The sequence below is a fragment of the Microtus ochrogaster genome, chromosome 6 (genome assembly GCF_000317375.1).
Source record: "Microtus ochrogaster isolate Prairie Vole_2 chromosome 6, MicOch1.0, whole genome shotgun sequence".
Classification (NCBI taxonomy): domain Eukaryota; kingdom Metazoa; phylum Chordata; class Mammalia; order Rodentia; family Cricetidae; genus Microtus; species Microtus ochrogaster.
Genome location: NC_022013.1, coordinates 25,303,587 through 25,319,538, shown reverse-complemented (window position 1 = coordinate 25,319,538; position 15,952 = coordinate 25,303,587). Strand labels below are relative to the sequence as shown.

Genomic DNA, 15,952 nt, shown 5'->3' with positions numbered 1-15,952 from the left:
TCACTCGGTCCCCATTATTCTCCACTGCTACTTACAAAGCCTAATCAAGAAACACCTGCAGACTGTGCTGCCCCAAGCTTCATTTGCTCAGTCCTAGCATAATATCCCATACTGCAAACTGTCTAGCTCTACAGGACCATGGGGGAAGAGCATCAGAACCTTCCAGTCATACCAGTGTTAGGTTTTTGTCTGTACCTTCTTCAAACTCACAAATATATTAGGAAATTGCTGTGTCTGCTCTAAAAGAGTTGGAAAAAATGGTTGTTTAGCTCTCATGGTCTTCATTTAGGCTATCATTTATGCTGACCAACTTTTCTAAGAACCAGTGACTAAAATATTTGTATATAAGATAGTAAGTAGTATATTTGTCAGGTCTGGGAAACCTTAGGCGTTGGGACCAGCTGCTCTGTGTGTGCACATGCAGACTGTTCAGTCCTTCCTAAAGCCATCAGCGGGGTGCTGTTTGTAGGGTGACTTCCCGCTAATGCTTGAAGGCTTGGGAGGTTACTCAAGTCAGAAAGTGACATCACTGCCTGGTTTCCTGGCACCAACAAAACACAAAAGTCAAGTGAAATGGGAGCCACGAGATGGTCTCTCCCAGGTGTAGTGCTCTGTGGTTGGGAGATGGGCTGTGATCTCTGCCTGGAAAGGTAAGTATGGCTTCTCCCCAGGAGAAACTCCACTCCACTAAATGACAAATCTGGCAGGTGCATGTCAGTGTGAACTGAGCTGGCTCTGCACTTGTCTTGGGATGTCCATACCCAATCTGACTACTTCCTGCTTCCGCTTCCTTGCTAGACCTAACCCCATCCTTTCCCAGGCCCTTGCATGAGAAAGGCCCAACGACCATTCCCCTGTAAATGGCTTCTGGGCTTGTACTTTGTTTACTCTGAAGTAGCCAACTTCCCCTGAGCTCTGCCTTCTCCCACCCCTTTTCATCTCCTTGTCATGCTGTTTCCATGACTGCTTCCTACAGAGCATCCCAGCAGGTTGCTCCCTACCCTTCTCCATCACACTGGTAGCTTCCAAACTCTTCCACCTAGAGCTGCCTGTGTTCAAATGGCAGACTAAATCCCTTTCCTCGTTCACTGCTGTAATCTCTCTGGGAGGCAAAAACCACTTCCTGTGATGACAGTGAGTGTATTGAAAGCTTGGAACAGATGTCAACACCAATGAAGGACATAAGCCAGGGGTTTCTGTGGTTCACACTCCTCCATGTGCTGTTATGATCTCTCTCACCTGTCCCCTCCATAGTCAAGATGCTTCCAGTCAGTAGAGATGACCTAGTCTACTCTCCTGTGGCTGTGTGGAACTGCTTGACAGCCCTGCCCTTTGGGGAGTCATTCTTCCTCTTCTGACAAGGATCTGTTCCGCGGTTTGTCTCTACTTGTTTCTCAGGTTCACTGGTTTCTCTCATGCTACTCTCATTTTCTTGCTGGTTCACTCCCAAACCATTGCCCCACTAATCTCCCATTTCTGTCCTTTCTTGCTGTGTAGTATGAGAGACTTCCCTGATACCCTGATACCCTGATACTTCTTTTTGTCATCATTATAACCCAACCCCTATTTGAATAACAAGATCATTTTCCTTTTCCGAAAGAGTGGATAGTCTGTTTCAAGGTCAGTGCAGAGGGCATGTGGCAGAGTTAACAACACATGAAGGTCACTTGCCAACAAATTTAAAGATATATTGTTCAAGAGGCTGGAGAGATGGCTCAGAGGTTAAGAGCATTGACTACTCTTCCAGAAGACCTGTGTTCAATTCCAGTGCTGTAATCACTTTATCAAAATCTTCAAGGCACTTGTGAAACATCAGGTATTGGAAAGAGTATCAATGCCCATTATCCTGTTCATTTGCAACACTGATGCACAGGTGGGACCAGATTACCACAGTGATCCAGCCAGTTCCATCATCAGCTGGCATTTATGATTTTTCTGTTTTTGTGCATTTATAATTTTCAGAGTGTATGTCTGTTTGAAAATATTTAAGCAGCTCCTACCCTTGACATGACCTAGGGCAGAGAGCACATAGTTGGCTGTGAACCCAGTGATACATATAATCATCAATAGCAGATAGAAGCCAATTGGCAGTTGCGCTCTGCGTGCTATTGAGAACTGGGAAGGTTAATTAAGCTTCCTGTAAAACATGTTACAGGTCCACGCAGAGAGCTGGCAGATGTCACATCGCCTCCTAAATAATACATGCTATATGCAGAAAGTGCATAAAGAAAATGCCCCTCTTGTTGTATTTTTTAAATTAAGTAATAAATTAAGAGAAGAACAGGAAGAAAACAAATAGGGATGGGGCAAGTGTGAGGACAAGATAAAGGGAGAGAGAAAAGGGTGATGTTTGGATTTAGGAACACACACACACAGATCCTCAGCCCCAGCCCCAGTGTCAGTGAGAGTCCCCAAGGCTGAGGCTCTGCCTATGAATTTGTCAGAAGGCCCCAAGCCATCTGTTGGCTCCTCATTCTCAACTCAAGTGGTCCCCGTGTGGTTTTTATGCTTGTATAGCCAATAGCAGCATGCTAAGGGCTCATCCAGGAACCACAGATACAGCTCTCCCTTCGCTGCATTGCTCCTCCACCTCCGTGGATAGGCCGCTCTCATCACTACTGCCTTTCCCATCTCCTTTCTTGCATGCAAACTAAAAACAAAAACAAAAAGTCACGTAGTTTCTTTGTCCTACTTTTTTCTCCTCTGCTCTGTCTTGTCTGTCTTGTCTGTCTCCTTCATGTCTCACTCTCTGCAGAACCTTCACCAGCTAAAACAGATTCAAACCTTGAAGCAGATGAACGAACAACTGCAGGCTGAGAACAGGGCCTTGACCCGAGTGGTGGCCAGACTCTCGAAGTCCATCGAGTCCTCGGACACCCAGGAGCTCTAGCTATTGCCCTTCCTCTCCACCTCACTTCCCTCCTCTACTATTCCAGGCAGGTTTACTCTTCTTGTTGGTCCCAGAAGCCTAATACCCATCCCTTCCATCAGAGCCTCCATGTCCAGGTATCTGGAGCAGGACTCAGACCACATAAGGGACAGAAGAAACCCATCCAAGGGTAGCAGTGGGGAGACTGGGCAAGCAGAGTGTCATGTTCAAGTCACCACCTCACCGTTCTTCCCTTAGAGACTGGACATAGATTTCCTTACTCAGCTGCACATAGATACACAACTGTGTATATTTACCTGTGTGCATGCATGCATACATTTTTATTTCATTGATGGGGTCTTTGTCAAACGGAGAGAGAGAGCTTTCTCGGCTAGCAGTAACCCAAATGTATCTGTACCAGTTAGGCCCTGGAGACTGCGTGTTAGATCCAACTGGGAGCCATGAGTGTACACCATGTCTGGGCCTGTTCCAAATGCTCTGTTATTTGGATTGAGACCAGGGCATCAGTATTTTCCTAAAGTTCCTCTGTTGGTGTGTATGTGACTGTGGTTGAGAACCACAACCCATTGACTACCAGATGGAACGTACTCCCCATCAGCGACAGACTAGGATGAAGGCCAGGATTCCCTGACTCACCTCTGCTCCGAGCAGAAACACCCTCCTACCCACCACTGGGCAGAGTTAGATAAGCATTTTCTGCCTCTTTCCGGAAGCCTTTGCTTTCATCTAGCTCTTCTGGAACATTTGTCTCATTCCCTCACAAGTCTCCTGGCTCCTGGGATGTATCGCTCCCTGCCCTGAGTGTGTGGGCCGCAAGGCAGACCGTGAGCAATATAAATGAGCCTTTCTAATGGGTTCAGTGTTGCCAAGGGGAGGGCAAGCAATGGAGCAGAACAGTGTTTATTTCCAACTGAAAACCACCCCTCAAAAATGTGTGTGGCAGACTAGAACCTTCCCTCTGACTATGGATCTGAAAGACACAGTTTGTTTCTCATCCCAAGATAGTGTGACAGGGTCACCACTTCTCTGAAATGAGTTTTTGATTTTCAGCAACAATCTAATTAGTCTTGACTGGAGCCTGTCCTTTTTTTTCTGCCTGTGTGCATTTGCCTTTAGGATCAGTAGCTGGCAATGAATACCCACTAGTATTGAAGGGCCCAGATTACCGTAAGGGCTGAGCTATTGTCCTGCTCCAGATGCCGTCACAGGCAGAAAGAAATGGAAAGGGATGTGCTGCCACAGCAAGGCCTTGAGCAGCCAGCAGGAAGTCCACACTCTGTTTCAGAGTTAGCTCACATGTGGCCCTACGGTGGAGCATGTGCTTACTGCGCATCAGGACCCTTGGTTCAGTCCCAGCACACATGCACACAGACACATGCATACACACTCTAGGAAATTTTGACTTAGGGAAAAGGGACCCCCAAAAGTCCCAGTTATTTTTGGTCTCCCAATTTGTTGCAAGACAGTGTTGGACATGGGGCAAAATTTGATATCAACCTTTTAGTGATTAATAACTTTAACAACTGGCATTTGTTAAAGTCTGTACTGAGTGCTTTATGCTTTTCTCAGTGGTTCCTCAGCACCATTGTATATATATTTAAAAAGCAGGTTACAGAATCAGAAATAAGCCCAAAGTCCCTTGGAAAGTAAATGGTTGAACAAAAATGCAGACACTGTGTTAGATTCCAGACTCTGCACTCACCCTACTGCAGCACATTACTGCATATTTTGCAGTCTTAACAATTCGTTAGGCAGCTACAGCGCAGGACAGCATTGCATCAGAGAGTAACAGACAGAATTCTACCTTCTCAGTACTCTGACCTATTTAAAAGGTCAGTTTCAGCCAGGAGGCACATGCCTTTAATCTGAGAAATTGGGAGGCAGGCAGGTATGTCTCTATGAGTTTGAGGCAGGCCTAGTCTACATAGTGAGTTTCAGGACAGCCAGAGCTGCAAAGAGACACCCCATCTCAAAACAAAAATCGGTTTCCAAAAAACATTTACCTGCCAAAATAATGTCACTGCCTAGTGCATTACCTACAGTAGTGAGGGACGCAAACTATGGCCCATGTACCATGCTAATACCTGAAAAGAAAAGAAATCAAGAGAATTGTAGTTGACAAATAAAATTCCTGTGGAATTCAGATTTCAGTCTCCAGAAATTAATATTTATTGGAAGTAAACCATACATTTTAGTTCCTGCATTATCAGTACATGACACCTGCTAGGCCACAGTCATGGAATGAGGTAGCCACAGCAAAGACTGTAGCCTGTAAGCTAGTCTAAAATACTTACTGTGTACACCTTGACAGCCAAAGCCTGCCAGACACCTCCCAGTAGGAAAGATGGGGTAACTAGGCCAAACTGGCAGTGTGATCAAGAGATCTTGCCCCACTCTCACCCTTCCTAACCCAGCACTTAGTGCCAGCCAGCTCCACCTTCAGAGAAAGGGAAGGCTCCCTTCCCACATCAGGCAAGGCAGCTTGGTAAGGCTTGTTGTGAGAACCTCCCACCCACAGCTAGCCTAGCACAGTTCTCATCACAGGCTATGTGAAGTAGTTAAGAGCACATGAGCTTGATTGTGTCTTAAGTATCAACATCGAAGTGGCAGACTAGAGATCCAGAAATGGAGAAGCTGAAGTCTAGAGATACGCCCCCTAAAACGTCGTGCCTGACAGCACTTTTCATTAATTCTTTAGCACTGTCCACTCCCTCATTTGAGCGTGGAGTCTGTGTCCCTGCTTCCTTGGTCTCTGCACCCCACTGGAATTGTGCATTCTCTAAGATGTTAGGTGTTGCAGCTGTGAAACTGTCTTGTCTATCATTTCACCCCAAAGAATTGAGCTCTTAATGTGGAAAAGAAAATCACCAAACACTAACAAATTGTACCTTTTTTAAAAGCAGCTCAATTCTAACTTGGTAAGCAATTAACATAACCCATTGCCATAGATATAGCTTCTTCACACCTGTGGGATCCTGATAAGGAATAGGGTGCGGGGGGGGGGGGAGGCTGGAGAGATGGCTCAGTGGTTAAGAGCACTGGATTTTCATCCAGAGGATCCAAGTCTTACAACCAACCTATTCCTGTTCCAGAAGATCCAATACCCTCTTCTGGCCTCCACAGACACTAGGCATAGACACATGTGCAGGCAAAACACCCATACATAAAAGAAACATTGTTTGATTTGAAAAGTCCCACTAGGCAAACAAACCCCCAGATGGAACAATAGAGAAGAGATGGAAGGCAGCAGCCTGGGCAGTTTACTGCTGTGAGCTCGGAGCACTCCATCCTGAGAGGCACGGAAGAGGCTAGCCAGCGCTGCTGTGAGTTGGAGGAAAGGCAGGTCAAAGACAAACTTTGCCTTATAATTCTTTAGATTACAGTCTTATTGGTGAAGTGTGTAGATCTTGCCTGCTCTTCCAGAGTCATGGGGAAACTGAATGGTAGCAGGAATCCCCAGCATTGCAAAACCCATTGCAGACACTAGTACTTCCATGGCTCTTATTCCTATCTGCCTCTCAGAGGCCCATCTGCGAGGGAGCAGGGCGGTTCCTATTCTTTTGTAGCTATAATCAGAAATAGTGAGATGTCAAGTTGTTTCTCTAGAGCAGTGGTTCTTAGCCTTTCTAATGCTATGATCCTTTAATATAGGCCTTCATGTAGTGACTCCAACCATTAAATTATTTCATTGCTACTTCATAACTGGAACTTTGCTACTATTATGTAAATATCTGATATGTAGGATATCTGATGTGACCCCATGAAAGGGTTATTTGACTCTCCCCAAAGGGTTGTGAGCCACAGGTTGAGAACCTGTTGGCTAAAGTAATGTAGATCATTGAGAGTGACCACTCCTGAATTTGTTTCTGTGCTACAACTGCTTTGGAGTTTTGTTTTCCATTCATACCTGTAATGAAGAGATAGTCTTTGAACTTGAGTGCATATGGGTATAATTTCATCACTAGGACCTAACTAGCTAGCTGCCCTGGACTAGTGATGGACATATGTTCCCTAGTTTATAGAGATAAGGAGAACAGCTGTAGCTCAAGCTCCTGAGGTGTCAGTGAGGCCTTCTACCCCTGACCCCAAAATTGTAAATGTTGTTTTCCCTTTGTTCTCGGGCATGGGCTTTGGGGGCATTTGTACACACATACGCACACACATGTTCATACACTTGCTCACAATTGTATAATGTAACCTGCATCTTCCTCGTGAGGTTGGGGAAACAAAGATCATATTTCTTCAGGTGCATCATAGATTCCCAACTTTAATAGTAATGCCAAGAGCTCGAACTACATGGCCCATGATTCCTGAGCCCAGGCCACCCTTTTCTGGAAGCCTTGCTTGCTATATGGATCCTGAAGGTTGAAGTAACTGATCATTGAAAGAAAGGGTATCTGCATGACAATGAGGATACAGATTTCTGGAGCCTTCATTGTGAAATGTATTTACCTTCTAACCCCAATCTACCAGCAAGGCCCGCACATGGACTGTAGCTTATTAAGATTTTTCAGATGTACAAAATATCTGTCAAAGTGCCTGATCACAAAATAAAGACTTGGGTGTCCAAGCTGGGACTTGCTCTTCCTGTATTCCTTGAATTGAGAACAATATGTGTTGTGTTCCAAGATGGAAGAACTGACAGATAGAATCTTCACTCCGTTCCTTTTTCCATAAGCCTCTGTTTGCCAGGATTATTCTAACACCATCCGCTAGAGTGTTAGGAAAGCCCCCTGGGTCTTGGCCATATCTCTAAGTTCCCTGGATGTTAATGTTGAGAATAGGTGTGTGTAGTATGACCAGTGAGAATTTGGGTGGATTCTAGTTACCAAAGGCATCAGGACAAACTTGGTCACCTAAGTTCTGTTCCTCAGCTTCATTTTGTTCCTTATGGGGTGTGCAGTAGTGCCTTTCACTCCTAAGGGTCACACTCTCTCTGACTCCTTGTTCTGAGCTACTTTGGCAGTCTCCCCAGTTTCTTTAGGCTGTAAGTGAGTTCAAGGGCAGGAACAATTGCAAAAAGCTCCTGGCTCAATAGAATAGAACTATAGGCTATGTGGAAAATGACGCTGGCTCAAAAGATGAGGAGGTGTATTTTCCCTAAATACTTACATGTCCAGCCCAGTAAATAGAATGATCAAAGGGCTTTATCCCCGAGCAAAAGGGTAGTAACAGCTTATCACATAGCTGTCCTAGGAGGCCCTGCTCACCTGCTGGCTCAGCTGGGAAGGTAGCGGCCATTGTGCCAGGCTCTAACACATCCTTTCCTCTTCACCGCAGGTGTTAACAGAACTGAAATCCGACAATCAGAGGCTGAAGGATGAAAATGGCGCCCTCATCAGAGTCATCAGCAAACTGTCCAAATAGATGAGGTCAGATCTGGGAGGAGGGGCAGCATTTGCTGCCAACCCCTCGTTTCCGGCCAAAAGTGAATGTTTCCGAAGAAGGGCACCTCCTTGTGATCCTCGTCAGTCACCTCCTCTGCACTGTACATTTTCTCTGCACTCTCAGTGTCCCATTGCTCCCGCACTTGTAGCCCGAGTTTTATGACAGTTTTAACTGAAGCATGATTGTGACTATTTCAAGCAATCTGGAGAAAGCTTTGTGGGGTATACCAAGCTCAGCTGTGAACCCCCAACTTTCTGCTGCTTTGTCCACATTGGTTTTGGTACAGATATGTAAGGCTTTGACCCATAGCCTTTATACTGACCCACTGTCCTTTGATATAGGTGAGTCTTGTGGTGGCCATTCCAGGATCCTATCTGGGGTGCCAAGAGAAAGGGCAGAATATGGGGTTACTCTCTGGACTGCCTCTGGAGCTATTGCGTAGAGTCCACGGTGGTTGTGACTCTGTTGTTCACCTCTCAGGGACTGACTTGTTTTTACTTTTCTATCGATAACCTAGAACTTCCCTGACTAATCTTAACCCCGTTTCTCCCTTTCCACAAGGCTTAGATGCTCCTGGACTCTCTTGCTCATTTTCTTTCTGTCCTTTTATGATTTCTTCTCCCAGCCTGATGGCATAAAAGCTGGAACAGAGCTCCTGACCTCAGTTGTTGGGGCCACTGTGGAAAATCATTGCTCTGTTGCCATGGTACCATGACCTCGTCCCTACACAGCTAGAGGATGACTTAGGAGTCAGCTTATTCTCATCTCCCGCTTGGCCGCTTACAGAGTGATTTTCTGGGCTCTTCAAGTCAGACATAGCAGTATACACCTACAGTCTCAGCACTCGTGAAGCTGAGGCAGGAGGATCAGGGATTTGAAGCCAGCTACATAGCAAGACCCTCTCAAGAAGAGGGAAATCTGGACTCTGTTGAGTTTGCCTTGCTCCCTTTGCCTCTGTTTACTTTTCCACTTGTGCACCTGCTCCTAATGAGGAATGAAGTCACAAGTCCAGGGAGAGGGTGGGGGAGGCGGGTGAAGCAGGCTAGAGATGGAGAGAGCATGTGAGGACACTTGGAACGCTGTGCTTGTGCTGTGAGACGATGGTCGTCGCGTTCAGGGCAGAGGCAGTGCCCTTAGAAGCCAGCAGGAGAGTGGCTGCTGGGGTAAAGACTGAAGGGGACGATCCAGTCCATATTAAGACTCGTGGACTCTTTAAGAGTGGCAACGTCATCCAGCCCAGCTTCCTTGTGTTATAGCGACCCCTCTGCTGCCATAGCTTTGCCCTATGGTCGGCCTTTGGTAGCTATGCATTTAGTGCTTAAAGCTTGGGTGCCTCTAATAACCAGAGTTTTTACTAATAGGAGCTGAGGTCTGCTGCTCCCTGCCTGCCCAGCTCATTAAATAAGGATGGGTGGTGGTCTCTACTTCCATAGTTCCTTCAGTCCTTCTTCAGATGTCATGGTTTTGATGCCTGTCACATCTTGACTCCCATCCTCTAAAGTCTAGACAAAGGCAGCCCTTTAGGTTATCGTTTCTCCGTCTTTACAGAGTGGTCCATAATTCCAGCACATAGTTAAAGTGCTAGTTCTCATAATGAGCCAGCTGATGCGGCTAATGCTTGATTTCTGTAGGCATTTGTCCTTTGGATCACATTAAAGGACAGGTCCTTTAGGGCCTCATTATTTTGGTGTTGCCGGTGATGTGGACCATTCTAACACTACCTCTGTCATTCTCTTTCATGAGGCTGCCACTGTCCTTTTCTGTGACCCTTAAACAGGCTGTAATTCAGGGTCTTTGTTGCAGACGAGGACCACGCCCACTCTGACACACTTTGAGCATGTACAGGGTTCTCTTTGCCATTTCAACCCGCTCTTCTGAGGAGTCTGTGTTGAGCCACTCTGTTATGGAGCACTGAGCCCAGGTTTTAGAAAGGACTAAACCACAGTGGGAAGGACCTGGCTTCTGCTATAGGAAGCGGGAAATGCCAACAACATGTCAGCCAACTGGTTCTAGAATAGCTAGGACATTGGGGAAGAAGGGATTGCTGCATTGTTCTTAGGAAAAGAAAATGGGATGTTAGGAAAACATTTTGAGTCTCCTCCATTCATAGACCAGGTAAAGGTGTTCCAGAATTCTATGCTTTTGGGCCTTTTGGAGTCCAGGGGCAGGTTCTCAAAACTCACACCCTGGCATTAAAACCTGCTGCTGTGTGTGGCCTTCCAGGAAGTTTCCTTAGGACAAGTTGTTTCTAAGCTTTTCAGCCTCAGGAATCCTGGACTCCACAGCCAAGAACTTATCATAGTACAGATGTTCCTAGGTAATTCCAGGCACTTCCTTTAGGCCACTAATTTTATTAGACAACATCGTGAATTTGGTCTCTTCAAAATGATATTGACTGAAAACCCCCATGAAGGACATAGGCCTTCTGATAGCCAGCTAGACTCTCGGTGCTGGTCTCCTTTCCTCTGTTCTCGGCCAGTCACACACCGCAGGTCTCCCCGGTGGCCACCAACCTCACTTGCTGACTTCTTGTGAGTCATCTCATAGCTGGAGCTTAGTGACCCACTGTAAGCCGGTGGCCCTGCAGGATCAGCCCTGTCGCAAGCCAGTCTTCCTGGGAAATTCAGATGGGACAAGAATGTTCTCGCTGCAGCATCGCACCCTGTGTTCCCGCTGCAGCATCGCACCCTGTGTTCTCATTCATTTGACAGCTTTGGGAGCAATGGCAGGGCCAGTCCCGAGATTCTGGGACTGGAGTTTTCCTGTTTGACTTTCAGGGGCTTCTGAGCCTTTCCAGACAGTACCTGGAAGTTCTGACTGCCAGTCTCATCCCTGTCTCTAGGGGAAGGTGGGTGGTGCACATTTAAGGGTGTTGCCTCAAAAGAATCAGAACAGCTCGATCTTGGACCCACTCAGTACACTGAGTTCTCAACTAAGGCTGGTCTCACTTCCTAGAACCTCCTTGTCTGTCCAGCAGTGGCCATGTGCTCTCTCCTGCTTTCCCCGCTTCTGTCCCAGGCCTCAGGCTTCCAGGTGCAAGCACTGTTCAGTGAGGCACAGTACCGGGTTAGTCTGTGGGCCCTACAAAAGAGTATAACCAGAGATGAGAGGAGGAAGTCTCGGCACTCTGGTTTCTGGCGCCCCTTCGAGGCCTTTCCTCGCACAGACAACTGTCTCCACTGACAGTGCTGGCACTTGTGACATCTGTCAGCTGCTTCAGACTGTTGCACGACTTGAAACAGAAGCTTACTTGGGTAGCTAGGATGTTAGTGACTAACTTTCCCCAACAGGTGAGCTACAGCATCCACTGCGGTCTCACAGTGAGGCTGGGCTGCAGGAGCCCAGCTGTCTTCCCTCAGGACCGCAGGGCTCTAGTCCATGGTGACACGCCCTTTCAGAGGTGGGCCCGTGCACATCTCAGTTGCCATTCTATTCTGCAAACCTTCAGACATAGTTCCCTTGACCCAGGAGATGAGGGCAGGATAAGGTGCACACAGTTAAGCCAACTTAACTTAGCTGTAACCCTTGGGCAAGATAATTTTTTAAGGCCCCATGGGGCTTAAATTTCTGTAATTTATTCATTTCTAGAAGGATGAGAACATTTTGACTCTTAGATTTCTGCTTCTTTTCAAATTTTCAAGATCAGTCTTGTTTTCTTCCCAAACTCAAGCTGTTTAAGATTGGGGTCTCCTCCTTGCTGGAAAGTGGAGTTAACACTGAAAGCAATTGAACAGTGTTGTGATTGTTTCCTTCCTGGTGGTTAGGAGCCTGAAGAGGTGGAGATTGTAGCTGGTAGGGGGTGGATAGAGCAGTATGTCACTAGGAACCCAGCCTCCTCTCCTAGATGTGACCAGCACTGCTTCTCCGTACCCAAGCAGCAGGCTTAACTTGGGATTCTGTTTGGCACCAGCTAGTTCCTAATGTTGACTCTGCCTTGAGCAACAAGTGTTCCACAGGAAGAACCTAGCTTCGGCTGAGCTCTGCCTCCGAGCACTAAGCTCTCAGAAGTGGGGCGTTCTAGGGCTGTTCAAGGCGGTCTTTCACAGACCCCACAACCCACATGGCATAGAATGGTGCAGTCAGGACAAACCCTGGAGGTGGGTGCCTGCAGGTATAATGGGTAAAGGCAGAGGGCAGGGTCTTTGAATGTGGAACAGGATGGAGATTGCAGACACTGGGAGTAAGGAAGCCTGATTTCTGCACCTGGAAGTGTGTTCTGTCTCGTTGAGTTCCAGCTAAGCCTGAGAGGAGATTTTAATCAGCCTTCCTAATGGGTATTGACACTGCTCAGAGCAGTGGACTCTGTCAGGGACAACTATTGATTGCTTGTGTTCTGATTAGATTGGAAAAATAGATGAACTTCATTATAGCCCAGGAGCTGTCATTGTCATGGCTACAGAGGAATGAAGTGGTCTCTGGGGGCCGAGGAAAAACAACTGGACCCCAACAAACCTGAGGGAAGCTGGAAGTTGTCTCCACGTCTCCTTGCAAGCTGTGGTGAAGGTCACAATTGCAACCCAGTATCTGGGTGCCCGCTCGTGAGATGGTGGGGGTGGAAAGTCCTAAAGCCCATGCATTGATGCATGTTCTGGCCTTACCTCAGAAGACTTGGCAATGTGAGGCTCCCTTCCAGCCTGGGGACACACACACATACACACACACACTTGCCAGGCTGGAGCTTTTTAAAAGAGGTCTGGTGTTTTCTTGATTAGAAATGAAAACTCAGAAACCAATTTTATCCAAGTGTGTAGCTCTGTCTCTTTTTCTCTTCCTGCACCAGCTTCCCAAAGGACTCCCATGCATCTGCTTGTCTCCCAGCTTGGTAATCTGCCAGAATGACATTTTGTTATTTTGCCTCTAAATTTTCCCCTAATGCTTCCAATAAAAATGTACTTGGGTGGCCCTTAAGGTGTCATCAAGATGGTAGTGTAGGTTCTTCCAACTAATCATACCCTCCCCTGCCTTCCCCCACACTCCTCAGGCCTGGCTTCCACACTTGGGTTTGATGGTGCTTGAGGGACAGGGTTTCCCATTAATCAGCCAAGAGTCCTGGAGAATTTTCAGACACCAACAGCATGTCATTTTCCCCCACCACCCACAGCCAGCCCTATTCCATTTTCAAGGCCCCTCAGAGACAAGATTTGGCTTATAGGTCTAGATGATTCTCGTCGCAGGGCTGTGTCTGAGACTTTTATTCCTTCTTTTCCTGGGGATGTGACCGGTCCCTGCATAAGGCAGAAATGTCTCCTCAGCACAGGCTGAGCTAGTCTATATAGAAGTGACAGCCTCTCAGCCAGCCAGGAGAGAAGATCCAGAAAAGGCAGAACCATAGAGTCCTAAGAGCCTCTGACGTGCTCTTGAACCCAGAGCAGAGGTCAGAGCAGGATCCTGAACAGGGGACACTCGGGCCAGCACCAGCTTGTTTCTCTCCCAGGTGCTGTGTCTGCTGTTCTCAACCCTACTCTTCTGAAACCTCAAGCGGATCCCAACCTAGCCTAGGATGGCAGAGTCTAGTGCAGAGTAGCTGCAGGTAAAGGCAGCAGAGATGGGTCTGGGAGAAAGCGTCCATCCAACACGCTTACCTCACCAGTCACCTGCTTTGAGCCCTTGGCAGGTCCTCTTCCTGGCCTGACCTCAAAGCACAGCCGTGATTTCCCTGTAGAGGGAGGTAACATGCCACAACCGCTCCCTCTGCAGTGAGATGTGACCTACTCTGAGGCAGTGCAGTCTGGTTTGGGCATCACTGTTTTTCTCTGTTTCCTTCGCCCTGGTCTTGATCACCACTTGAACGCTAGCATTTTGTTTCCTCTCTCCACCCTTCACCCACACTTATGCACCAAATGGAGCTGTTTTCCAGCTGAGTTGTGTAGATTAACTTCAGTCAACTGTAAAGACACCTGGAGGAGGCTCCTGAGGGAGGGGAAGCCAGACTGGCTTTGTGAACTGAATGTATTTTTATGCAACTTTGAGTGGCCTTTCAACCCTGAGATGGATGGATTTGCTTTACTGGTTGTTATTATATGGTATTAAGTGTTCTGTGTTTGAAAGTTTGGGAATAATATTCACATCTGTATGATGCCTGTAAACACAACAGTATTTATAAATGAACAAATAAAACTGTGTTTTAACTTTGTGCCATGAAAGTGATAGAGCCCCCATTAACCAGGCGGCCCCCAGTAGTTCCCACGGACTTAGCAGTCTCTGCATGGGCAGCCACAGTGCACAAGTCACCACATGCCCTGCCCCGGGAAGAGCTCCTGGGTTGACTGGCAACCCTGAGAAGAAATCAGGGTTTCCAGGGCCTAAGGGTGGCTGTTTCATTGAAAGTGAAAAGCAGGGTGTGTGGCCCACCTGATAGACCCTAACATCCATCCTACATAGGGAAGCTGCACCCAGGGGGCTACTGCAGGCTCTGCAGGCTCCCAGCACCACACTGTCCACCTGGGTAAGGGTTCCTTGGGCCACTGATTCAGGACATCCAAAAATGACTTCTTACATCCAACCCATGCACATGAAGCTAACTGTGGGGTCATTCGAGGTTGGGTCGAAACTCTGAAGAAAAGGAGCCTAGCCCAGGGAGTTGCTACACAGGCTGCTGGTAGGGCTGGGGAGTGGGCAGCCAGGTTTGGGTCTGCTTTCTGCCAAGTGGAAATCCTTGGTCACTGACTTGGGAGGGAGGGAAGATTCTTTTCCCCTGCTGTCACCAGCTGTTTGTAGCTCAGGCTGCAAGAGGAAATAGGCATGATGTCATAGTTGAAGAGTTCAGCCCTGGCCTTGGGGTTTGAAGCTGTGGCACAGCGTGATTGACACAGGACTTCCTAGACCACAAACATCATTTCTCTGGGGCCCCTGCTGACTGTGTAAGGTCTGTAGAGTCAGCTTCATCTACTGGCCATGGGTACCATCCTGCAGCAGAGCAAGACACCCAGAGTCTTGGATCCCATGGCCCCCAGGACTGAAGTAGCCAGCCAGGTCTGGGCTCCTGCCAGCTCAAACAGGCCCTCTTCCCAGCTGCCTTCACTGCCCCCTGACCATCTGGACTGGACATGGAACACAAGCCTAGTGCATGCTGGTCCGAGACAAGCGACAGACTAAGTAAGAGTTTAATCTTTTCTTGGTTTTGGTCATACTGCCCCCTACTCTGTCCATAAGCATTCGGAATCCTTTGACCTGACCAAGAATTTAATCTTTTCTTGGTTTTGGCCATACTGTCCCCTACTCTGTCCATAAGCATTCGGAAGCCTTAATGGTCATGGTACCCTTGCCTCGTCAGTCACAGATGGACAGCCTTCTTTAGAGAACAAGACTGGACACTTTGTAGTTTCCACTTTTAAACATCTACACCCCAGGACCAGCAGCCTCCAAGATGTCAGCATCAGACTGTGGCTGTCCCCTAAGCTCAGGTTCCCCAGAGGGAACTCACCAGTATGGGACAGCCCTTGTCCTCTCAGGAGGGTGGGCCCTGTGTACCTACCATTCACCAGAAACCCCATCTGCCCTTCCCCCAAACCCAGAAGAGAATGGGCTGTGACCCGTTCATGCTGGGCTAGAGGCCAGAGCCCCAAAACCAGCTCACCTCCCGGCCCAACCCTGCTGCCCCACTGGGGCAACTCTATCCTCCCCCACTAAAAAAAGGAGAAATGCTCCCCTCCCCCAGGTTGCTTTCAGCTCTTT

At 47.7% G+C, this 15,952-nt stretch overlaps 1 protein-coding gene across 6 annotated transcripts in view; it reads left to right on the top strand.

Annotated features, from left to right (window-relative positions):
• Ppp1r12b (protein phosphatase 1 regulatory subunit 12B) overlaps positions 1-14,410 on the top strand; it is a 210,617-nt gene extending 196,207 nt beyond the window's left edge. For 3 of the 6 annotated variants that reach the window (XM_005348386.3, XM_026779677.1, XM_026779676.1), the window contains 2 exons: positions 2,756-2,936; positions 8,171-14,410. In XM_005348386.3, coding sequence (XP_005348443.1) covers positions 2,756-2,890 — 135 coding nt within the window. In that variant the 3' untranslated portion in view covers positions 2,891-2,936; positions 8,171-14,410. The remainder of the gene's footprint in view (positions 1-2,755; positions 2,937-8,170) is intronic. The other 3 variants (XM_005348387.3, XM_026779678.1, XM_005348388.3) reach the window with 1 other exon arrangement.
• The last annotated feature ends 1,542 nt before the right edge of the window (positions 14,411-15,952 follow it).